Source organism: Gymnoscopelus microlampas, assembly GCF_963454915.1.
Source record: "Gymnoscopelus microlampas genome assembly, chromosome: 21".
Classification (NCBI taxonomy): Eukaryota; Metazoa; Chordata; class Actinopteri; order Myctophiformes; family Myctophidae; genus Gymnoscopelus; species Gymnoscopelus microlampas.
The window spans coordinates 20,647,445-20,672,256 of NC_139958.1; the positions used below are offsets into that span (position 1 = coordinate 20,647,445).

Consider the following 24,812-nt stretch of genomic DNA (forward strand, 5'->3'; position numbering starts at 1 on the left):
TTAAAATGAAGAGTTTCGGGGCAGCCTTCGGCTGACCGATTGTTAGATTACTTGTTAAGCAGTTTCATTTGATTCCTCCATAATACAACTCTGTTTGTGATTTTTGCCTATAGAGCTACTGGCACCAGTTTCTTGTACAAAGCCAACTTTTGATATAGTTTAGATTTAGAGTAGTTAGATTAGAGTAGAGTTCTCTTGTAATTTTCATTTTTGTGTAGATAAGGTTAGTAAGAGGTTTAAAAGTAAGGATAGGTTTTAGCTAGGTTTATTTGGTTATTGCTTTGTGCTGGGGCTCATTTTCTGTGTATGTCTAAAAGTTAAATTCTTGTCTTGAAAATTGTCTATTTGCAAATTCATTGTATGTGCAAATTCATTTCAAACCTAAAAAGAAACCAAAGGAAGGTCATACAATAAAACACCATTTCACTTGCCAACTTTATGTCGCAATCCTTCACTCCTAGACTATTACAGCACTAGACCCCATGGAGACAGACACATGCTGATTTGCCATTTCCAGGATTTGATTTGAGTCACGAGTCCCAAGACTCAAGACCCAAAAGAGTCTTGAGTCGAACGCCTTAGATCCAAGTAGGCATCAAATTTCTCTTTTGGGCCTTAAGTCCCAAGACTCAAAGGCCCAAAAGAGAAATTTGATGTCTACTTGGATCAAATGCGTTCGCGGGAGTAATTGGTTCGACTCAAGACTCTATTGGGTCTTGAGTCGAACCGATTACTTAATATTTTGGACACAGCTGGTTTCTGCCCGACAGCACAGCTATACAGTAGGCTACTACTGTCAGGACTTGACTGTGACAAACTGATTATTTGTATTGATAATTTATCATTTGTATATAAACGCAATGAGATTATTCTAATGATGCTTAATCTCTAAATATATTATTTTGTGACAGTGTGAATACCAGACTGGTACATTTTTTGTATTTAACTGAATAAATTGTTCAGTTTGATTACAATTCATATTTATAGCCTTATACAGTTTCCATACTGTTAGCTGATACATAAAGATGTTCCCTTAATTGTGTCTTGTGTCTCTTTGTGATTACAGTTGGTTGATGAACCATAATTATTGTATTTTAGTCATGTTTAATTCTTGGTTATTACTCCATCAATCGTTCTGTTTTTGTTGCTTAATCATTTTAAATAACGCTCACCTTATTTTAACTGAAGCGTTTGTTGTTCCCTTCAGATTGTTGTGTTGACATCCGTCACATCTTAAATAAACAGCTTTTAAAAAGACGTTTCGTGTATGTGTGTTTGGGGTATGTATGTTTGATTGAGTGTTTAACCCTCTTTTTGGACAGACTGACTAAAAAGACAAAAAACTGCTGTTTGGACGTCATCTAGTGTCCATCAGCAGACACTACATCTGTCTGAGGATATGGGTGTAAAATGTATTTCAGATGTCCCGGTGGAAAAGTGACGCATGTGCATACTCTCTATTGATTTTATCCCACTGTTAGGGTTGTTTTATATATTTTGTTTAAGACTTACAGTAGGCTGCCTTGCCCCACTGGAATAAACAGTGACTGATATGAATTAATAATATACTGGACCATACGTAAAATGAAGAATACCTTTTGATGTTAGTGACATTTTATTACAAATGAAAATAAAAATAAGAAACAGTGCAGTATACGTTTTCGTATAGCAGCAATTTTGCATGTACAATATAAATATAAATATATTGTCTGTCGGGCGGAAACCTCATTATGGCCAAAACTGTAGGGGTGTTTTTTTGGGACGAGCTATTCCGCAAATGGTAGATAAGCAAACTGAAAACAGGCTAACGACTAGCCTCAGATAACATGCTGAACCCGCTGAGGCTGCGTAATGCTATCGTCAAAGATGTTTAATTTAGCAAGATACGCATTCTCCAGTTTACCTCCCGTTTCTGCGTGACGTAGTTGGACTCCAACTTGCTTCCGGTCTCCTAAAAAGGCGTGTCCACCAACGTCACGCAGAAACGGGAGGTAAACCGGAGAATGCGTATCTTGCTAAATTAAACATCTTTGACTGATAGCATTACGCAGCCTCAGCGGGTTCAGCATGTTAACTGAGGCTAGTCGTTAGCCTGTTTTCAGTTTGCTTATCTACCATTTGCGGAACGCTCGTCCCAAAAACACACCCCTTACCGCTGCGGGTAACGGCGACCCCGGCCCGGAGTCGCCCGGAGTCGGCCCGCCTTATACAGTTTCCATACTGTTAGCTGATACATAAAGATGTTCCCTTAATTGTGTCTTGTGTCTCGTGTCTCTTTGTGATTACAGATGGTTGATGACCCATAATTATTGTATTTTAGTCATGTTTAATTCTTGGTTATTACTCCATCAATCGTTCTGTTTTTGTTGCTTAATCATTTTAAATAACGGTCACCTTATTTTAACTGAAGCGTTTGTTCCCTTCAGATTGTTGTGTTGACATCCGTCACATCTTAAATAAACAGCTTTTAAAAAGACGTTTCGTGTATGTGTGTTTGGGGTATGTTTGATTGAGTGTTTAACCCTCTTTTTGGACAGACTGACTAAAAAGACTAAAAACTGCTCTTTGGACGCCATCTAGTGTCCATCAGCAGACGCTACATCTGTCTGAGGATATGGGTATAAAATGTATTTCAGATGTCCCGGTGGAAAAGTGACGCATGTGCATACATACTCTCTATTGATTGTATCCCACTGTTAGGGTTGTTTTATATATTTTGTTTAAGACTTACAGTAGGCTGCCTTGCCCCACTGGAATCGGGCAGAAACCTCATTATGGCCAAAACTGTTACTTTTCAGCATAAACATTCTAAAGCAACGAGGTCTACCTCTTCTTGGATAGTTACTCTATCAGTGGTGTAAAGTAACTAAGTACATTTACTCAAGTACTGTACTTAAGTACACTTCTGAGGATACATTTTACTTCCTCGTATGATTCCGGGGAGACATCAAATTTCTCTTTTGGGTCTTGAGTCAAGACAGAGGATCCCGCGGAGACATCAAATTTCTCTTTTGGCTCTTAAGTCCCAAGACTGAAGACCCAAAAGAGAAATTTGATGTCTCCCCGGGATCCTCGTGTCGACTCAAGACTCTTTTGGGTCTTGAGTCTTGGGGCTCAAGGCCCTAAATGTAATTCCTGGGAACGCCACTGTTCCATGACCTGCTGCAGTGCTGCTGTTCAGCCACAGAGAAGACATTTTGACATCGCCAGTCCAGGGTGAATAATAAAGTTTGACTGTGTTCCTGACGTTGTCTTGCGAGCCTTCCAGTTTAGTAGACCTTGTATTGTGAATTTGTGCTTCCATGTACTGTTGTTCACTTGTTCTCATCTCTTACTAAATAAAGTACATCAATCAATCAATCAAGATGAAACAATGGGAGAAAGAAAAGCTGTTAATCTTGACATTCAGGCCTGGGCTGCGGCGTGGTGGTCCAGGCACCCTAGGCTACAATGCCAGCGTGACAGCGTGTTCGAGTCCCGAATCCCGATGACATTTACTGCATGTATATTATTATTATTACAAGGAGTGGAGCAGTCCAAATGTCCCATCCACAGCCACCCCGCCCCCACCCATACCTGCCAACCTAATTATGGAATAGCAGATCTACAAGCTCACAACACATTGCAATCCGTTGTGTGTAATGGTGTAATTGTCAGGCTTTCAGCTTGGAGATTCCATGTTCAAATCCCAGTCCTCCAACAGTTGATGGAGTGCTTTAAATTTTCGAAGGCTAAAATACAAAAGAACAACTCAAAAGCACTAGAAGTTAAATCTGGGGTTGAACAGGAAAGTTACAATATTATGCAGCTTTAAATGCTGAAGTATTTCAACTTTACAAACTGAAGGCTACCATACAACATAATGTTTCAACAATACTTGGAGACATCTGCTGAGTCACTGAGCGATGGTGTAATGGTCTCATGCACATTTCTTACTGCCCCCAATCAAAGCAGTCAAGAATTTCTACATGCACTATGGAACCGTTGTAAAAGTACTGTATTTTCCTTAGTTGGGACTAATATTACAGGTTTGATTGTAGTAGGCTATTTTACAGAGTCCGTATATACCAAAGATTGCTAAACCAACTGTTAATAATGTAAATTAGGAATATGCTGGTCTCCTATGAATCTGAATAGACAGGCAGTTGTGTGGAGGGGAGGGGGCTGAGTGTAATGAACACAGGACACAATGTCACAAAGTATGTATAATGTATTTCTGTCTAGAGCATTTTATTGTTATTAAAATCAAAATGTCAACATTTTAAAATCATATACACGCAAGAACGCATTTAAATGTTAGCACAGCTCCTTCAAAATTTATACATATGTACTTTTTTTAATCTTTTTTTTTTTTACTTGTGGACAGACAAAAGCAAGTGGTCACTCAGACAGCAGAGGTGGGACACAGGAAAAGGAAGAACCATCGCAAGCCCCTCCCACCAACTAATAAACCAATCCCCACTCCCCAAAATTAAGACGGCAATGCAGGCGTAGAGGAGCTATGACATGGTAAATAAGAAATACAACATACTGAGAATAAACCTAACACTTAGGAAAAGTGCCACATTCTCCACTCCACCTCCTACAGAATTAAGAGAGGAATCGGCTTTGATATAAATATCGATTTGCACACCATCCAACTTACGAACTCCCTTCTTCCCTCCTGTACCCAAACTGACTAAGGATGAGTGAAAATAAAAAGATTAAGGAATCACCAGGTTTCACTAGTGTGCAGAGAAGGGTGAGTGTCTGTCCATTACATACATTTATTCATAGAAACTATGTTACAGAATTTCCCAAGCATGAATTACAGGCAACCCACTACCACATCAACTGTACATGTCTCAAGAGAGCCAGCAAAGGTTTTCCATCTCCCAAGTAACATGGTCATCACCAATAGTTAAAGCAATATATATACACAGCTGTCCAATCAGGGAATCAGTCTTTATGGTACAGGGAAAAAAAAATAACTTTGAACATAAATCTAGATTTCAACAAATCTGTCCCATTGCGGGATCGGTTTAGGTAGGGCATGCTGCTTGGTGTTTTATTAAACAAGCCTACTGGGGAGAGAGGACAGAGGAACAGCCGTCCAAATGAATGATAAACTCTTCAGCGCAGATACACACAATATACAGGCATATCCGAGTTCATTATTACATCCTAATAGGCTCCTAATACGCATTTGTTAGGAAACTTCAACTCTTTGTTTTTTTTCCAAGCAGCTTCTGCTTGCCACATCTCCTGTGTTACATATAGTTCCTGTTTTATTATCCACAGAAGTATCACAATTATTGTAAAAGGGTTGGTTTATTTAACAGAAGTGAGTCCGACAGCAGTATGTAGAGCAAGCGCAGCAAACCCAAAAAGATTAACAGTAATAGTAATAATATTAACATTAATCAATACAATAAGGCAACAAACAAACAACATAAAATGCTGGTAAAGACATACAGATTCTATTGATATGAATGAGGAGGGGGAGGAGGAGAGGGGGGGGTCCGGTGCAAAGAACATGGCGATCGGAAGGAATCCCTCCCAAAAAAAAAAGAAATAAAAGAAACATCTTTGTTTAAAGTGTCATTTTAACTTAGTCAATGAAACCCACACACATTCTCTCACACACGCGTTGGAAAAACACCCACTGTCCTTTCCTGTGACGTTATGGTGGAAAAGAGAGGAGCCATCACAGGAATTTGTGGGGAATTCCTTGTCTCCTTGGTTTTGTTAAAGGTGTCTCTTGACAACATGAAGGGTTTCACATACTTTGTTGTGCACGGTATCGCACACCCAAAATAGCGGATCTACAAGCTCACAGCACATCGCAAGCTTGTGGATCTGCCGTTTTCGTTGAACGACACCGGCATGCAATGAAGTATAAATCTGGCTTCAGTGTTTCCACTTGGGACACAAATTCACTTTCTACATACCAAGCAGCAGAAAGTGGCTTCAAATTAAAAGACTGGAAACCCACGAAAAAGCTCAATTTAACACAGATTTGACCCATTTTGGGGGCATCTGCTAAAAGCACATACTGTACACAGTCATTTGTGAGCGACAGTGTGCCTACGTAATACATTACGCAATTTCCTTCGCTATCCAATCCTGCGACTAGGACAGAAGAATGAACTGTAATGAGGGAGAGCTGTATCGCACGCACGCATACGCACGCACGCATACACACACACACACACACACACACACACACACACACACACACACACACACACACACACACACACACACACACACACACACACACACACATCTTACTTCAGTTCAATGATTACAATGCTAAAATCGGGAAACCATGCGGGGGGGGGGGCATCAGGGGTCAAGGGAAGAGTATCAAGATAGTTCAGTGGCCTTAAGATCTAATTCATAATTATATGGATGGAACTTGCATCTAGCTTTAAAAAAAAACATAAAAAAGAAAAACAAATCAATAAACAGTCTGTTTATTGTTACTGTATGGAAATAACATCTATCTAGGTCAGTAACCGATGTGATGTGTTCTGAGTTGTGGCGTCTAGGATCCAATGGCAGATGAACTAGACCAAAATGGTGTGAGGAGCAAGAGTGGAGGAGAGACAGGAAAATGGTAATGCACAAGCTGTAAAGAGAGGAGGACCGAAGCCAGAGACACAAGTCGAGTGAAGGTGGAGTGGAGACAGACAGGTGGAGAGGGAGTGGGGGGGGGGGGGGGGGGGGGGTGTAAGTCCACACAGTCCAGCCCAGGTCAGAATCCATCCCCTGTGCCTTCCCTCCACGGCCCCGTTCTCATGCAGCTCCTGGTGCAGTAGGGGTGGGGGAAGGGCGGTGTGGAGAAATGAGTAGAGGGGATGGCAGAGAGGGCAGAGGGTGGGTAAGAGAGACGAAAAGAGTGAGGGAAGGGCGAAGGCGGTCGCTTGGTTCATTAGCAGCCGCAGCCTTCCCTCTGGGGCTGTGGTTCGCTGGTTAGCCGGCCGCCCTGGGGGGCCGAGGGCTTATGTTGGACCCCTGACTCGGCGGCATTCAGGTCCAGGCTGCCATCTTGGATGTTCTGGTAGATCTTCTTGGCAGCCTCCAGGAAGGCATCTTCGACATTCTCACCCCTAAAGACGGGGGGGAAGGAAAGAAATGTACACATGCAAGGTGAGAGATGAGATACGGCAAGGAGTGAGCTGTGCAATGGAGTGATTAAGTACCCCAAATGCCCATTCTGGTTCTAGAGTAGCACACACTGATAAAACTGACTTACGTTTTTGCACTGGCTTCCAGGAATAACAGACCTGTGGGACATTACACATAAGATGGTGTCAGACGCCACAACGAGGTAAAATAATTTCTCCAACAGCCAAGTCTTCATTTGCTTTCTTTATCTCAGCGAAATGTACTCTTACAAAGATCCCCCCACAATCTTGAAGCTTTCTGCTTTAAATGAAATATTTTCATATTTCATTTAAAAAGATTTTTTTGCTTCTATTGAGACAAAAATCAAACACATAATCTAGATCGCCCATCTTCGATTGTACAATGAATTAACAAATTACAATTAAGCTGTGTCGTGTCCCCATTCTGGATATTTTTATACAGTACATTTTGCACACACTGGTCTCTCTTTAAAAAAAAAATCACCATGCCAATCTACAGTGTAGTATATGTTCTACTTATGTACCACATCACCCCTTTAGTGAGAGCGTGGTGGGCAGCATTTTAGTCTATAAAAGCTCTTCTAAGCCCTTTCTCACCGTTCTCCTCAGCAAACTGCTTAGCCTCCTCATATGTGACATCCCTCTGGGCCTCCAGGTCAGCTTTGTTCCCTATGAGAATGATCACCTGAGGAGAAGAGGAAAATTACAGTTCATTTTGATAGCAACGTGCCCAGGGGAAATCAAGTTTGCACAGTCACATACAGTCATAGCAAATCAAGTACAAAAAAAATTAAGGAAGCAAATAAAAACTCATAAATGTTCTTGTGCAATCTTTTTCTTATTCAGCAATGCTGTGCTTCATACTGTACAGTTACACACATTCACACCAGGGGGCAGCCCAGTATAACCAGTCCTAACCTGATGGCCACTGAGCAGCTGCACTGGATCACTTTTGAAGTGCCGTGGTACTTGGAAGTCATTCTGAGGCCAATTTCAAATGCATGAGGTTTTAAATCAAAGGGAGGCATGGTCTGCAAAGTGTGGCCTTGAGGCTCGTGAGGCGCACCTGAGTGAGCATTTAGGTGAGCCAGTGCCTGCGCCAAGCAACTGATGGCTACCAAACCGTGGTGGACGAAATAGGTTATCAAGTGAACCAAAACAAATCACAGCAATGGGGGATGTGTTTTTTTGTGTTGGAAAAGCATTGGAAGCATACACATGCCTTTGACAATGGCACTTCCAACGGTGGGTGTTGAGGGAAGGGTGAGTGTTGCTCATTCACTTCCCACCCCGATTTCACTGCTGGTCCTGCAGATCGAATAGCTAACCTTTCAGTAACAACCTGGCTTCTTTAAACTTTAGGCCACTGCTGTTATGTTGCCAATCAAAACTTTGCATAGCAGTGGATTATCGTGATTATACAACTTAGAACCTCCCAATGAATTCAAATTCAACTGCGTTATAATTGTCTTTTTGGCTGTTAGAAAGTATTGTTTTGTATGTTTATATGTACCGGTAACTGTCTTGACCATGATGATGGATGGAACCAAATGTGTATTAAACACTGGTGGTATATTTATGTAGCATAAGCACTCTGATTAACTATTTGGCTAAATTGTTCTAACAATAGCCCTGGTTACAAGGACACTTTTATTCCATTCTGATTGAAATCAATCTGATTAAAGGTTTTGGGTCACCTGTTTACATGGGATGTGATCTAATCCGATTTGGAGTATACATACACCTGTTTTCAATCTGATTAACTGTGACGCAAATGATGAAATACATTGCATTTCCCCGTATACATTAGTAACAATATATATAATAATATATAATGAAAATCTTTATGGTTATGTCTGAGTCATAGTGACGTGGCCCTGGCTATACAGTATATGGGCCTATCGGGTCTGTTTATGGATATGTCAGAGTGACGTGGACGTGGTACGCCTGCCCGCCCTCCCATTAGCCAATTTTAATATAGGATATTTATCCAATGAAAAGTATTAAGAGCTTGTGACTAAATAATAACTATAGTTCCATTGGAACACGGTTTATTTTTTCGATTTCCTCAACCGTTTTGGATATACAAACACATTTGAGCTTCAGCAGTCATGCAACTGTAAATTTCTTTCTCCATTGAAGCAAGCAGTTAATATTTCTGAAAACAGCTGTGTATAAAACATTTTCCTATCGTCTTTATACCAGAAAATCATAGCTGCAACAGTCAGGACATGGGATTTCATGGAAACTGAAAGTGCACAGGGCTCAGTAAATGAGAGCAGTATGATTTAGAAGTAATCATATTGACAAAGCAATCCAATTTGTGAAATGGACAGGGCCAGGGATTCCAAGAAAGTTCACCACAGCGACAGAATGAGATTGGAGAAACAGAGGAAGAGTGGAGAGGGAAACACAAAGATAGTAAGAACACAGATTTCACATCACATGAGTAAAAACTAAAGGATTGAATATTCTATTTTTATATTGGAATTGCCATTTCATATGCACACTGTATACATTTCCTCTGCTTGTTTTGGTAATCTTGTTCCCATTTATTTATTATATTTGTGTACACAACATACAGTGAACCCTCCCATGCTCTCTTGAAAGAGAAACTGTCACTCACTCACTGTATGTTTATTTACACATGCTCATTAGACACATTTATTAATGGATTAACCCACAAAATAAACTATTTTAAAAAACATCCAACTTCACTTTATAGTCATTTGACAAGTTTACAGGTGTAAAAGGGTGAAAGAGGGGTGAAATTATTTTAGTGAAAGCTACCCACAAATTGCATTTTCATTTTAACCCATTTAGACCTGAGGCCTTCTAAATTCTAACCCAAGTTTTCAGAAACAACTATTTTTTATTCAAATAATTTTTTTAAATGTCCTGTTGCTATATACAGTACATAGCAACATCTAAAATGACAGATGCTTTCCTGATTTTAAATGGTTAAAGGGTATAAATATCACAAAGTCTAGTAGTCAGTCATACTTCTCAATATTTATAATTATGACAGAATGTCATGGACTGATAGGTTTATACATCATTCCAGTAGTTTCACTAATAGTGCACCCTTTTGCTTACATTTACTACAAAAGAATAATGGGATGGCTGCTCAAAACGTTTGTTGCCAGTCTACCATTTCGACTCAGCTGGTCATAGAATAATATACTAATAATAATACTGGTGGAACACTTTGTGCAAGCCAGTAATGATACACCAGAGACCACAAACCAGGAAACATGCTAATGCAGCAACTTGGGAAACTCACATGAATCAAAGTTCACATTTATATCAGTATACTTACAGTATTAGGGTTGGTGAGGTTTCTTGCATCCGTCAGCCAGCTACTGAGGTGGTTATATGTGCTTCTCCTAATGTGACACAGAAAAAGAAACACAAAAAGACATATACTACTATGACAGCTGGTAAAATATAAAACACAATGTGACAGTCCTGGGGAAGGATCAATAGGTTGACAGTAGCATTAAGTAACAACTGCTATAGTATGTTTGTGCCTCATGGCTATTACAGTACACACCACCTTTAGACTACATGTCATCTACATGTCATAATTTGGTGCTTGGGCAGATACCTTTGCACCCTCATGCTGGCGCTGAAGGCAGCCTTTTGGGTACTATATTGATGCTGAAGGAATGCGGACCATGTTGACTCAATGCGACATGCGTTTTGACATGAAGGTTAGGCAGAGCTTATCCGTGGCCAAGTCATACCATAGACTATAAAATTGGTACCCAATGCCTCCCTGCACGTTGGAGAGGTTAGCTCACTGAAAGAAAACTACAAGCGGAATGCGGTGGGGTCAACCACGGTGGTCATTTCCTATTGGTTGACACCTGCTCAGACGCGTTGAAAGCCACTCGTGTCAATGTCGTCAACGTGCCGCAATGGGAAACTCCACCCCTTTGCTCCCATAGAACGGAATGAATCGGGGAATCGTGTGACTGTGCCCTAAAAGGTTACAAACGGACCATGTTTAGTCCACATTCCATCGGCGAATGGTCCACATTCCTTCGGCATCAAAATAGTATGCAAAAGGTTGCCCGCAGTGTCGGCATGTGCACGGCTGCACGCTAGGGGTGTGCCGATACACTAATTTCACGAAACGATACGATACGATATTTGGCTCACAACTTCGATACGATTTCGATACGATACGATAGCACTTTTTTTATTATGAAAATATATGGAGGAGAAAAACTTGTAGCTTTTCAGCTACAATAGCCGTTTTGAATCCAAATAGTATGACACCTGACCCGGAAAAAAAACATGTTGTCACTCTTTTCACTTCGGGGCCGTTTGCATGCCTGATTATTATGATTGTAAAAAAAAAAAAAAAAAAAAAAATTTTTTTTTTTTTTTTTTTCAAAAACGATATTTTTTCCCCCCAAAACGATACATATCGTCGCGAAAACGTATCGCGATATATCGCGGGACGATATATCGGCACACCCCTACTGCACGCCAAAGACACCTGCTTAAGAGGCAAAATATGATGTCGAGTAAGGCATGTGAACAGGCTGCTTTAGTAGATACCATTTCTGTGACTACGAAGGCCTTAACGGGGACACTGGGTGTGGACCGGACAGACATTCCCCATGCTGAGCCGTGTTTACTTAGCAAGCCACTGATACCATCTCACAGTTTGGATAAGGAGGAGGGAGTCGGGGCCATAAGAAAGACTGGCCATGTTTGTTCAGGGGGTTTTACTACCAGTGGGGGTAGTTATCAGATGCTTTTGCCGCTGCCTATGTATTGTACAATAGGTGGACAGAGGCACTGAGGAAACAAAAAGCTAGAGGCAACCTATGTTAAGTGAATGCACATGCAAACAACAAGCCAATACCTGGTGATGTCATAGACCATGAGAGCCCCTGCAGCGCCACGGTAGTAGGAGCGGGTAACGGCCCTGAAGCGCTCCTGGCCCGCTGTGTCCCAGATCTGGAGCTTGATCTTCTGTCCGCTCACCTCAATTATCCTAGTACCGAACTCCACGCCAATTGTGTGGGGGCAGTCTGCCATGACTGTGGAACACAGGAATGAAGATACGGTCAAGTGTATAGCTGGTGATTAATTATGAAAATAATATTGGTTGTTGATCCGTTTGCATTCATCCCTAGAAGAATCTTCTTTTTCCACTGCAGAATAATAAAAAGCAAAAACACAAGTGATTCCTTTTTTTTTTAAGTTAAGTATTTCCATCTACCATTTTCTACCTACATTATTTGAACTAGGAAAACCTGGGTTGCAACACATGAGTAATAACATTCCCAACCCCCTAATCTTCATTGTGAGCCAACAGCAGATGGAGACAGCAGCAGTCTCCCAAATGATCATTCAGACAGTTGTATCCATCTACATCATTGTCGCTGTCGGGCAGAAACCTCTTATGTCAAAATTTCAACTGAAAACATTTTTTCATAAATGAATGCCCTCCTTGATCATACTACAGTGTCACACAAAAATAGCAAATCTGCAAGCTCGAAACAAAGCGACGCGTTTTGAGCTTGTAGATCTGCCACTTTTGATGTTTTTGAATTTGAATCCTGAAAATTAACAGTTTTGGACATATGAGGTTTCCACCCGACAGAGACGTCATACCATCAATGGCAGAGCAACTACACTTGACGACACTTATCCGGAGTGTTTTCTAAAGCAGTTCTGTCGTGTGTGTTTCTAGTCTTTGAGCCATGCAGGATGCGCTGGTGGATGAATGTAAAGCCCGATTTATACATAGTTGCGTGCCAGTGATCGTGCACCGAAAATAGCCAATCTACAAGTTCACAACGAGACAAGGCGAGATGCTTTGTGAGCTTGTAGATCCGCGCCACCATGCACACAACCAAGTATAAATTAGGCATGATACGGGAGCACAGCATCTGGCTTGTCAATAGCGGCATAAAATGTGACTAGATGAGGTGAATAGTAATGGGAGGCTGCAGCTGACACATACACACACTCAATGAAGAGTCTCTCACACTTGAGCTCACATTCGACTTCTCTTGAACGTCTCACTTCCCCTGATATAAAGAAATCTAAGAAATGAAAGCCTCTCCAGTGAAACCTGGCATCCTCGCATACAAAGAAGAAAATTAGCCAGTAGAAAATGAGGAACAGTACTTACATTTCTTCTCTGTGAATTGATGAAGCAAACACGACTTCCCTACCCCCATGTCCCCTGTGAAAAGACAAGGCAGAACGCAATTGAAAAGGACAGACGATTAGGGCGTTCTCACACCAGCCTCGTTTAGTCCGGTTGAATAGAACTCTAGTGTGTTTTGTTTACCCCTTGGTACGGTTTGTTAAGGCAGGTGTGAAAACTGAATCAAACTCGGGTAAGACCAAAACAACCACACCAAGACCCTTTTGAGAAGGTGGTAACTTCAGAATAACCTTCATAACTCATGGTGGCATAACATTTACTGATGACCATGCATCTGTGATTAGAGCCAGCTTCAGGGAAAGTTGATTAAGCTTTTGCAGAGATCTGGTACAGTCTCCTCACAGAGCTTTTCAATTCCAAGTATTCAATGTATCCATCTACTGTATGTGATTAACACTGTGGTTTCACATGCACGTTTGTCAACACCACGATGTGAACCCGCAGTGAACGAATGTCCGGTTGGATGCTTCATCTTCAAATGCGTATGCAATGTTTTGTCAATTTGGCGTTGCGTCACACAGCCTGCAATTGGCCTCGTTTTCATTAAATGTGTAACACTGTGTATGCCCCTCTCACATGAAAGTATATCTGAGAGAGAGAGCATGCTCTATTCTTCACTTTGTTTAAATGTAATATCAAGCAGCCAGCAGTGTGAACAATACATCAATTTACTGCACAGTAGTATTAGCCTAGCCTATATTTAGGTTTTAACTAAACCATTCTTAAAAAACAAATATATAAAATCAAATTTGAAAAATGAAATTCGAATTTGGAGACTGTCACGAATATTCTGAAATTTGAACATTTGTGAAAATCCCTAGTTGAAAGGCCACTGGGCCACCAGAATCAGTAGTCTTGGGGTCAAGAAGGTGTTGTTTGGATCATCCTTAGACACACTGCTGGTGGGGCTGACAAGATTAGGGACGTATTGCAATATTGTTTGGGACCTGGGAATGGACAGTATGTCTTTGATTTATACTGTAAGCCCTGCCAATCAAACACAACAAACGCCAGTCAGCTATACTGTGGGTCAAGCAGTGCTGACAAATCATCACTCTTGCTTTTACAGACAGGTCATAACAATGTGAGGCTACAGGCAAAAGTTAAATTAGGTATTCACAGCAGATACAGACTATTGTCTCTCTATTTCTTGTTAGGTCATGGCAGAAGTCTCCTCAGTCTCCCAGCCCTACACATCGTTAACATTATAACATAATAATAATGTAACAATATTGTCACAACAATAATAACATGATATTAGCATTATTATCATGACATTACTCTGCTGCTGGTATGTTCTTTCCAGCAGCAGCGGAGTAATGAGTAAAATGGAGCCTTGCTGGTAAGTCAAGCAGCGAAGAGACCTTGTGTTCACAGCGATCATGTGTGAACATCATTTGCGCAGAGTCACTGATCTTTACAACATCCGTCCTGCAAGAAAACTTGGCAGATGTTTTGGGGATCAGCGAGACTGCACTGACGATCTCTATGAACACAGATTCACACGCTGACGTACGTAAACGTGTTGCGTCATTTAAAGACCCCACTTACCAATAATGATGTATTTGAAAATGTAGGAGTAGTTGTACGGTGCGGTCGCCATCGTGGCTCTAAGAGAGAGAGAAATAGGAATAGAAAGAAAGGGGGAGAGAAGGCGTTAGACATGGTGTGTAAACTACATGATACGTTGTTTACTCAAAAGAAAAATAAAGTGGATCATTGGATCCACATACGTGGCTCCAATGTGGATCTCTCGGACTTCATGTGGCTAGCCTGTGTGACATCAGTCACCTCACCTATGATGTCAGTCATCTATGACATATGACTACAAATTTGGGCTATGCAAGCCTACAACGCATTGCAGTGCGATGCGTTATGGTCTTGTGGGTCTGCAATTTTCAGGGTGACTGATTTACAAGCCCACAACGTGTCACAGCGTGATGTGTTATGGGCTTGTGGGTCTGCTATTCACCGACCGACGTGCAACAAAGTATATAAATCAGGCGTGAGTCAAACAGTCCTACCAGCTCTGTATCCATAGAGACTAAAGAGACAGTGACTTAATTCAATTGTAAAAACAATTTTGGTTTGCAAGATTAGCTCCGGACATACACATGCCACGTCCATTCCTGACTTGATAAAACAGGATCCCCCCTTGCTCTAACTGGCGCTTCAATGTTGTCTGGTCTCAATGATTTCAACCAATTCTAACTCCCAGTGAATGGCAATCTAACCGGAGAAGAACCAACCAGTCTTGCTGCTCTATCACTAATTTCAGCAACACTAGTAGGCTTTGGAATAGACAAGACATTTATTTTAGTAGTGGCAACTATTACGTTTATTAAAATAGGTTAATTAAGTACAATTCTTATTTACAATGTACTCTATTGGAAAGAGCATAGTTAATTTGTCAGTATGCAAGTACAGTAGCATTGATGACTCATATAATGTATACATTAAAATCTTTAGGCAATCAACTGCATGGAATATGTAGGCATGAACAATTAAAGATAACTTCTCTGTGACACCATATAGTTGTCACAGCCCTCATACCGATAGCAACAGAAACAAGAAATATGAATATGGCACCGATCGGTCCAGTGGTTTTCGAGATTAGCCACGGACAGACAGTGCACCAATGGGCAAGTCAAAATCTCAAGGCACACCTGTAAGCGAAAATAGACAATCTACAAACTCACAACGTATCACATGTGAGCTTGTAAAAATGACCCCCTGTATTGGGAAACGAGTGTGTGTACAAAGTACTGATACTTGTCCTTCGGCAAACCTTTTGGGAACCACTTTTCCGGTCCAGTAGTTTGCGAGATTAGCCACAGACAAACGGAAACATAGACAGACATGCAGGGGTGAAAACAATCTCCCCCTTTCCCTTCGGTCTGGCGGAGATAACAGAGGGGCGGTCGCCGGTCAGTGGGTTAGTGTTTCACAGAGGTGCAGTCCGAGGGATCAGACTTATGTAAGGTTGTCTCCTAATGATTATTTTAGTGCTTATTGATTGATTGAAAACGATTAGGTTTAATTCCTGCTTCCTACGTGCCAATACCGTTTAAATAACTCTGTACCTGAAGAAATTTGGTGCCAATCGGTCCGGTAGTTTGCAAGATTAGCCGCAGACACACAGACGGACAGAAAGACAAGAGTACCTTTGGCCTGGCAGAGATACAAAAATTAAGTGTAAAGTAAAATGCCGTTTAGGAGCAGTGTGATGAAAAACAGCGGTGGAGTAGGAGCAGTGACATCCAGTGAGGAATAGAAACGAATGTCTCGTTCTAGGACAAGAGGCATCAATAGGATATCAGTGCATAGTTGCATGGGTAATTAGTAGTATGAGGGTAATTTAAGGCCAACATGTCACACTTAAACCTCTCCTCTCTAATTAAGATCGTCAGCATGGGGTCAGATACCCTCAGGATGGCATTCCAGCTGCAAACTGCAAAATGCAAGAAACATAATTAAATAAAAAAAGAGAGAAAGCGAGCAACTGAAGTTTCATTTCTCTAGAAGCTAGAAAATGTTCAATGATAAAAGAAAATCACTGATGATAACTAAAACGATTACTATTAAAGCGTTTATGGTAAGCGTATTTTATATCATACACCATGCCAGAAAACAAAAACAAAAAGCACAAAAAAAAGTTACAACTGTAATAAGCTCTATACCGCCCTACGGTATGCATCACATAACGGTATTGCGGTAAAACGTTTATTATCCATACAGCCATACTGACCGAACAACATTATTTTTTTCCCTCATCTCTGTAGAACAGTGCCTGCCTATAGTTTTTGCACCACTGAACTACCAAATGTGAATCTACTGCCATCCATTTCATAGTTACTTAGATCGATTCACACCTTCTTGCTGTGTGTGAGGCAACACTAACTACTGAGCCACCCACTGTTTCCTTCTTAGTCATTTTTTTTAATGAGGAATCTGAGGATATGGCTTAACTACACCGTTTATCTATTCGGTTTACCTGACCACTAATAGCAGTTGTCATGGAAGCTCAGCGATGTAACGTCACCTGTCAACATATAAGCAATATTCAAGCTGTTTAAAGGAATAGTTCCATTGTTTGTTTTTGTTATGCACTACAAATTAAATCCATATCTCAGGAGTAGTGTACTGGTCGACCAATAAGTGTATTTCAAAGGAACATTTATTTAACACCAAATCATTAATGTTATTTGCTTGTATGCTACACAACAGGGCAGATATGGATCACATAATGACTCTTCCAGCCAAACCCTTTCATCTCAAATCTAGCAGACACATGACCACTTTAATAGAACAACAAGGACAACCATTTTCCCTACACTTAGCTCTGAAAACAAAACCAAGCACCAAAAGACGTCACCACTTGCCAAAAAATGTTTCAACACCATCCTACATATGAAAAATAAAGGCAACAAAAATGCTAGGTCTAGCAAGGACACGGCTCGAGGACAACATCAGCGGAGATAACGCACACTTCATGGAGAGGTTGCACAAACCAAAGTAAAAAAAATTACTTTGGTTGTAAAATGTTTGAGCGGGGTATGGCCATGAGTTGGGATTTGGGAAAGTAATATAGTGAGTCAGTGACAGTTAGCTGGAGCCTGCATCTGAGTGATTGTTTCCACTGTCGTTCAGAGATTGCATTTATGATGCTACCTGACCGTGACCATACTGGGTCCAACAATATTAAACCTATTTAAAAGCCCTGACTGGTTGGACTTCCATGGGGGCGGGCCTAAAAGTTTTGAGTCTGGTGTCCTTTTACGCTACAGAATAATGAGTCAGGATGGGCATCACTGTCGGGTTGGGTGGCCCAATTGAGGGTAGAATAGAGGGTTTAATTGCATTGTGTAGAGACTGCTTAAGGATCAGTATGATTCCCCTCTAAGTGTCATCTGCTGTAGTATACTGTAAATGGAAACAGCAATTGATACAAAAATAGGATTAAGTACACAAACTTATAAGCACATTTTATTTAACCCTTAAGCCCTATTAAAAGGTAAAAAAAACACGTAGACATAATGTATGCTATATTGCACATGTTGAAATGAAGGCTTGATAGCAAATTTTAATTTGTATTGAATTTTTGTTAATCTGTAATTTGACTCACTCACGCATTTTGGAAAGTAATTTCAGTATAGGGTGACAATATTGTGCTAGGTTTCCCTGCATGCTTGCTTGTATAGAGCCTATTTTGTTGGAAGTGGAACACAAATATTCAAATAGTTGCTCGGAGATCACAAAGAACAAAACTCTCTCACTTCCCTAACTAAGCTACAGTACAAGAGAAGGCAACAAAAATTGCAAAAATATGGCATACGGTAAGATTACACCAAGGACGAAAAACTATTCAAGCACAAACAAACAGCTGCTGACACAATGACACAGCCATTCACATCGGACTGATTTTGTGGAGAATTTGTAGCAGCAAACTGACAGAGTTTCTTTTCACTCCAACCTGCCTGATGTAAAATCCCGCCAGAGAGCCTGTCTACATTCTATTTTCCTGGCTACTACTACATCCCCTCACATGACCCTCATGTGGTGCCTCTAGCCCCAGAATCCTGTCTGAGGCTTTTCAGTGCTGTAGGAGCTCAGCTATAGGTACAAAGCCAATAACAAGAGCAGAACCTGTATCGCAATAAAAAAAGAATTGCCTGTTACACTGCACTTTCTGTGTATTAATAAGAAATCAGATAACCATCTGGCCTAATGCTATGTTCAGATTACCGACAAAGCAACAAACAGGGTAGTCATTTTCAATAGAAGCTGATGACATGAAACTACAAACTGATGCCCAACACTTGTCACTGCATGCTACAAATCAGAGTTGAGCCTTTGATTAGCCTCAGTGTTTTTTCAGTGCTCCAATGACGCGGAGAAGTGTCAACCGAACCAATCATGTTTTGTTTCACCATATCCACTCCCCTTCTCTCTCTCTCTCCCCACAATTCCGTTCCGTAAATGTTAGAAAATCTCATTCAATTAACAACAATTTAGGCATTCAGCAGAAGCTCTTATCCAGTCGCCCTGTGCTATTTATCCTTATCCCTCTCATTTACCGGCACATTACATAATCACATCAACAAGCACTTGAGAAACAGTTCAACGGTGATAACATAGCTGGCCACACTTTTGCAGCTTTTGTCGCTAGTAGCCTGAACACAGCATAAGAGCATGCATCGATGAGAGGGAGAGTCACAGTAGCATGTGACTGGACTGCAGCCTCAGCACTTCCCCCTCAATTCTCCAGCACGCCGATTCATAAAACAGACAAGCACAGTCACTGCTGTACCACCTCTCAACATCCACTTGCTGGTGGCATGGATGCACTGCAAGAGATACAAACACATCTGGACTGATTACCCCGAAGTGAATCATAGTCATCATGCTTTCACATTTACACCAAATCATGTGACTTGCTTCTCAGGGCCAACACAATGATGACATCATCATCATCATCACCACTGCTAATGGCAGGGATGACCACACCGTTCAAATACAGGAAAAGAATACATTCGAATTGATTTACTGTCACCTGAATATACAGTTACCGGTAAGTCAGATACAAAGAAAAACTTATTTAACAAATAATGTAACACACTTAAGCTTTTATATTCAACAACTAATAAGGCGTACACTGTTGATGTTAGGATAAACGTGCTGTGACATTTCTTTTATAACTGGCAAATACTCATATTTATTTTTATACACCAACTGCATGGGCTGGGGGGTTGATTTTGTGTCCGACTTCCATTCTAAATGGCAATGTGCCTGTCTGTCCCATGTAAAGAGGCATGTACATTGTACAAAATGAAAATGCCAAATTGATTTAACAGGGTTTTTTTTGTGTCTAATGCTGTGATGCTAGGATGGTAAAACATGTGGGTCATCGATGACCCTTCTATCTAGACCACTGGTCCTTGAGGGTGTTCCAGGGGGTGCATCGATTGATAGTTATGAATATGAACCAAATGGACCGGATCTGTAGCTCAAGAGTGTAAAAATCGAAACAAATGGACCCATTCCACTTTATACCCTGAGGATTTTACAGTGCAGATTGGGGTCACAGATCTAAATAAATAAATAAACAAACAAACAAACAAACAAACAAGAAATGAGGGGTCCGTGGCCTTAGGTATATTAAACTGGGGGTCCCTGAAATGAAATAAGGTTGAGTCACTGTACTAAACAAAAGAAAAAAAGGCAAGGGTCGTCAACACACACACACACACACACACACACACACACACTTTCTCTGTTCCGTCAAAATCAACTGAATCAGTAATATACCCGTCCCGAACGCTGGCTAACTTAGCATAGCAGACCCGGCGTAGTCAGAAGTCATAAGAAAGTCATTTACATCTAGAATTAGCCTGCAAGTTTATACAAAAATAAAAACAAATATTAGCTGCTAACGGCAGAGCCAGGTGCACGCAGAGGGAAATGTGTCACTATGTGCTCAAATAGGTTAGCTTTAATAACAACCATCAGGCCTCAAGGATGGACGTTATGACAGCTGATCCAATAGACAAATATAACGCTGCATTACATCGAAAACAACAACAACAACAACAACAATATTGGCCCAGAGTCACAATTATTTCACTAATATCACTTTAACTGCAGATTAATAAGGCTTATTTATTACTTAATTCGTCACACGACCCTTTTTAAAAAGACATAAGTGTCTCTCGTCTCGACAAGAAATGATCATGTATTTAACATTACAAAAGGGGTCGCTTTTTTCAGCTGAAAATGTTATTTTTTGTATTTTTGTTTGTAAGTGGACATCATGGTATAAACTGACAGAGTCGAAATGATTTGACAAATCAAAAGCTATTAAGCTAGCAGGCTAGTTAGTTAGCTCGGGCTATTAAGAAGTATCTAATGTCAAAGACAGCATTTTGTTATTGTTTTATCTATGGTGACCGTGGCTGTAACGGTTGTTGCTTTAAAACAGTTTTAATGTGTCATAATAATAATAATAATAATAATAATAATAATTAAAGGAATCGTTCTCTTGGGGTAAAGGTAACGCAAAAAAAAAACAGCAGTTAGCTACCTGTCAAGCAGCAAAGGCTAACGTTAGCCGAAAACAGCCGATCTGCAAGCTCACAGCGCATCGCGACAGCGACGCGCTGTGAGCTTGCAGATCGGCTGTTTTCGGCGCGCGAGCCCGTCTCGCGACGAAGTACAAATCGGGTAGGTTAGCTTGCCCCGCTTGGCTAACGCTGAGCTAGCTAGCTGAGGATGTTATTACCCCACCAAAACATACATGTTTCTTTACATCCACGCGAAGACACGCACATGTTCATACTTGCCCTTTGTGTCTGCGTGCTTACCAGGAGTTGTGTGTGTGTTTTATTGTCCCTGTCTACCGTCTTGAGCACTACCAGAAGCCGTAGAGAGAGAGAGAGGAGAGTCTGACTGCAGGTTTATCCTAGTGGCTGAAGTGTCTCTCTGCTGCCTTGACTAGTCTGTCCAAGATGGCTCCTTTCCTTCCTGCACAGGGTTTCCTCCCATAGATACAATGGGCTTCTGGGAGGACAAAGAGCAATAGATAGGCTGTATGCGGCGGTTTTGCGCCTGTTTTGCGGCAATGGTGCGCACTAAAGGGGAACTCACCTGCACAGGTGTATATTCGGGGAAGTCTATATTGGCAATTCTCTCTGACATGTAGCTAGGAGGCCAGTGATTCTCAAACTTTTTCAATTTCAAGAACCCTCAGTTTGATATGCATTTAGGGGCCAGCCAGGCACTGACCCTTTAGAAGGATCCTCACCTGCACAGATGTATTATATTCGGGGAAGCCTGTAGAGCGCATGGCAATTCTCTCTGACATGTAGCCAGGCCAGTGATTCTCAAACTTTTTCAATTTCAAGGACCCACAGTTTGATATGCAATTGAAATACCGGGCCATGTTGGACCCCCATTATAAAATGTGTAATGCGCACTGCCACTGAAGAAGGAACCTCATCTGCACAGGTGTATATTATAATTCTCTCTGACATGTAGGCCAGTGATTATCAAACTTTTTAAATTTCAAGGACTCACAGTTTGATATGCATTTAGGGCCACTGACCCCCCATTTGAAAATGTGTTGCGTTATCTCTGAGAGACCCCAATTTACACTGTGAATTTAACTCAGAGCTGAACAGGTTGTGTACATTTGTACACTCTCTGAAATAATTGTCCATTATTTGTTCCCATAACTATAAATCATAGTTAGGAAGCTAGGATCCCTGGGGGTCCCTGGACCTATGCCATTGAGAACCAGTGTGATAGAGAACCTCCTCACAAGTGTATTCAGGCTCTGACATGTTGGCCTATCTGTAGGCTACTACTCATTCCAGATTCTGTATTATCAACACTGGGCACTGGAGGTTATATCTGAAGGTTATAGCTTCGTGTCAGGTCTGCTCCTAAATTTGAAGTTGAGCCAATCATGTGAAGGCTTTTATACAAACACACACACACACACACACACACACACACACACACACACACACACACACACACACACACACACACACACACACACACACACACACACACACATTATTATGACTTGATATGATTATGACTATATATTTATATATATATATATATATATATATATATATATATATATATATATATATATTTTTTTTTTTTTTTACTATTTCCTTGTTGTAAACTTAATCACAGAGACCATGATCTGGTACCACCCATATTACCACCCACATTTAGATAATTTAAGACAAACATGGGAAAGTTCTCTTTCTACTGCTCTGCCACCAAAATGTGGAATGCCCTGACACCATCCATTGAATTATTCAAAATTGGCCTGAAAAGACATCTATTAGGAGACCAAAACGGGAGATAAATGTAATGTTATCTTTTGTACATACTGTTTGTATTTGTTGATGACATGTATTATTGTGTTAATTTTTGTAATGCTATGTTGATGAATTGAATACATAGGACCACAATGGAAACAAGTCCCCAGGACTTATTAGTGTTATCCTTTCAGCTTTAAAGCCTCACTATATGTAACTTTTTTTAATGAATACAATTTTGTCCAATGTGGTATGTTAACACAATATAACTTATACAATTGGGGTGGTTGTATTTTTGTCTCCCTGCTCTTCTATTGAGACATTTTGATCGTGTCAAAGGTCATGTCTCACCACAGGATCACAGGATACGAATTTTGACCTGATGGTCAAGATTCAATTTATCCCCTGAGCAAGCAGGCAGGCTCTATATTAGCTCAATGGTAAAAATGTCAGAACTTGCGCTGGAAACCAGGTTCAAATCCAGGGTAGAAGAGAAAAGTTACATAGAACTGTGTAGAGCTAATGTCTACTGTACCACATGCTGTTTACAGTTCTGACAAATAAAGTAATCTAATCAAAAACTGGCAAAAACTGGCAAACAATTGGGACCCAAGGAAATCAATACTTACCAAATTTTCACATTTAAATTAGCCTAAGCAAGAGTGAGCCCTACTCCATTTATTCCTTTATGTATATCTGTTACTGACTTGAGCATTATTTGTATTAAACCATGTGAATCTCGAGCCATTTTTAGATGAGTGATTATAAGCTATATGACTGTGAAGTGTGAACAATCTTTAAAGCAGTGCATCAATGGTGATAATAAAACGGACAGACTGTTTAGGTCATAAGACTTAAAAAATATGAAATGTTTTAATACAGTATCTCACACATTACATCATTTCACTGTACAATATTTCTTACAATCACAATATAAATACATGCAGCATGCATCTTCAAGCTTTGCTTGAGCTGGACAGAAAACTGCTAAATTGATTTCATCATCTTAAAAAGAGCCTATCATTTAATCTTTACAAGAAAATGTACATTTCAACAGAAAAAGACAATCTTAGTTTTGTTCATGGTCAAAATATCCTCGAATAATGGATTACTATTTTATCTCATAAATGTCAGCCTTCATCTGAGCAACTATAGGCATGCAAAACGAATGGATTGGTGGTGATCGGCTGCATGATTATCGCTTGATTTATAACTTAGAACTGAGGGAAAAAAACACTATATACCATTATTTTCCATCATTATGATAGCTGAAATGGCATTCTGACAAAAGCTACTGTATATTGCACATAGCCTTGAATCAAGACTATCATATATGTATTTTATCGAGTCAGATCTTTGCTTTAAGTCCGACTTGATCAAATACATCTATGATAGTCTTGATCCAATGCTATATTGCACATGGCTCTGTGGACAATAACAACATACTAAATTAATCTTCCCATGATGAAGCCCTTAACATGAACCAACACTGAGATTAATTTATATAATGCCTTTATATAAATTAGCATTTGTCCCAAATTCCACACGTGATTGTGAATATTAGTCCCTGCGAGCTGACTCCACATCACAACCACAAAGTTATTAGTATGAGACTGCTCAATGCATAAACATAGTTCAGTACACTTG

General features: G+C 40.5%; 1 protein-coding gene across 2 annotated transcripts; it reads right to left on the reverse strand.

Moving 5' to 3' along the window:
* Positions 1-4,192: 4,192 nt before the first annotated feature.
* rab14l (RAB14, member RAS oncogene family, like) lies at positions 4,193-21,834 on the reverse strand. Of its 2 annotated transcripts, XR_014599978.1 has the most exons (9): positions 21,690-21,834; positions 14,881-14,939; positions 13,291-13,344; positions 12,013-12,190; positions 10,453-10,519; positions 7,731-7,818; positions 7,241-7,271; positions 4,543-7,094; positions 4,193-4,499 (listed from the first exon to the last, which is right to left on the reverse strand). XR_014599978.1 is itself a non-coding variant. In XM_084046741.1 (8 exons), exons 2-8 carry the CDS (start codon positions 14,930-14,932, stop codon positions 6,917-6,919), a joined length of 648 nt encoding a protein of 215 aa, XP_083902867.1. In that variant the 5' UTR covers positions 14,933-14,939; positions 21,690-21,834; the 3' UTR covers positions 4,193-6,916. The 2 variants fall into 2 exon arrangements, 1 of the variants encoding a protein (XP_083902867.1); XM_084046741.1 differs by having other exon boundaries at positions 4,193-7,094.
* Positions 21,835-24,812: the final 2,978 nt, after the last annotated feature.

Coding starts and splice junctions, on each gene's coding strand:
- rab14l (XM_084046741.1), bottom strand. CDS start 14,932: ATGGCGACCGCACCGTACAACTACTCCTACATTTTCAAATACATCATT. Junction 7,819..10,452: donor ACCTCACCAACCCTAATACT/GTAAGTATACTG, acceptor TCTTCTCCTCAG/GTGATCATTCTCATAGGGAA. Junction 7,272..7,730: donor GCAGTTTGCTGAGGAGAACG/GTGAGAAAGGGC, acceptor AATGTCCCACAG/GTCTGTTATTCCTGGAAGCC.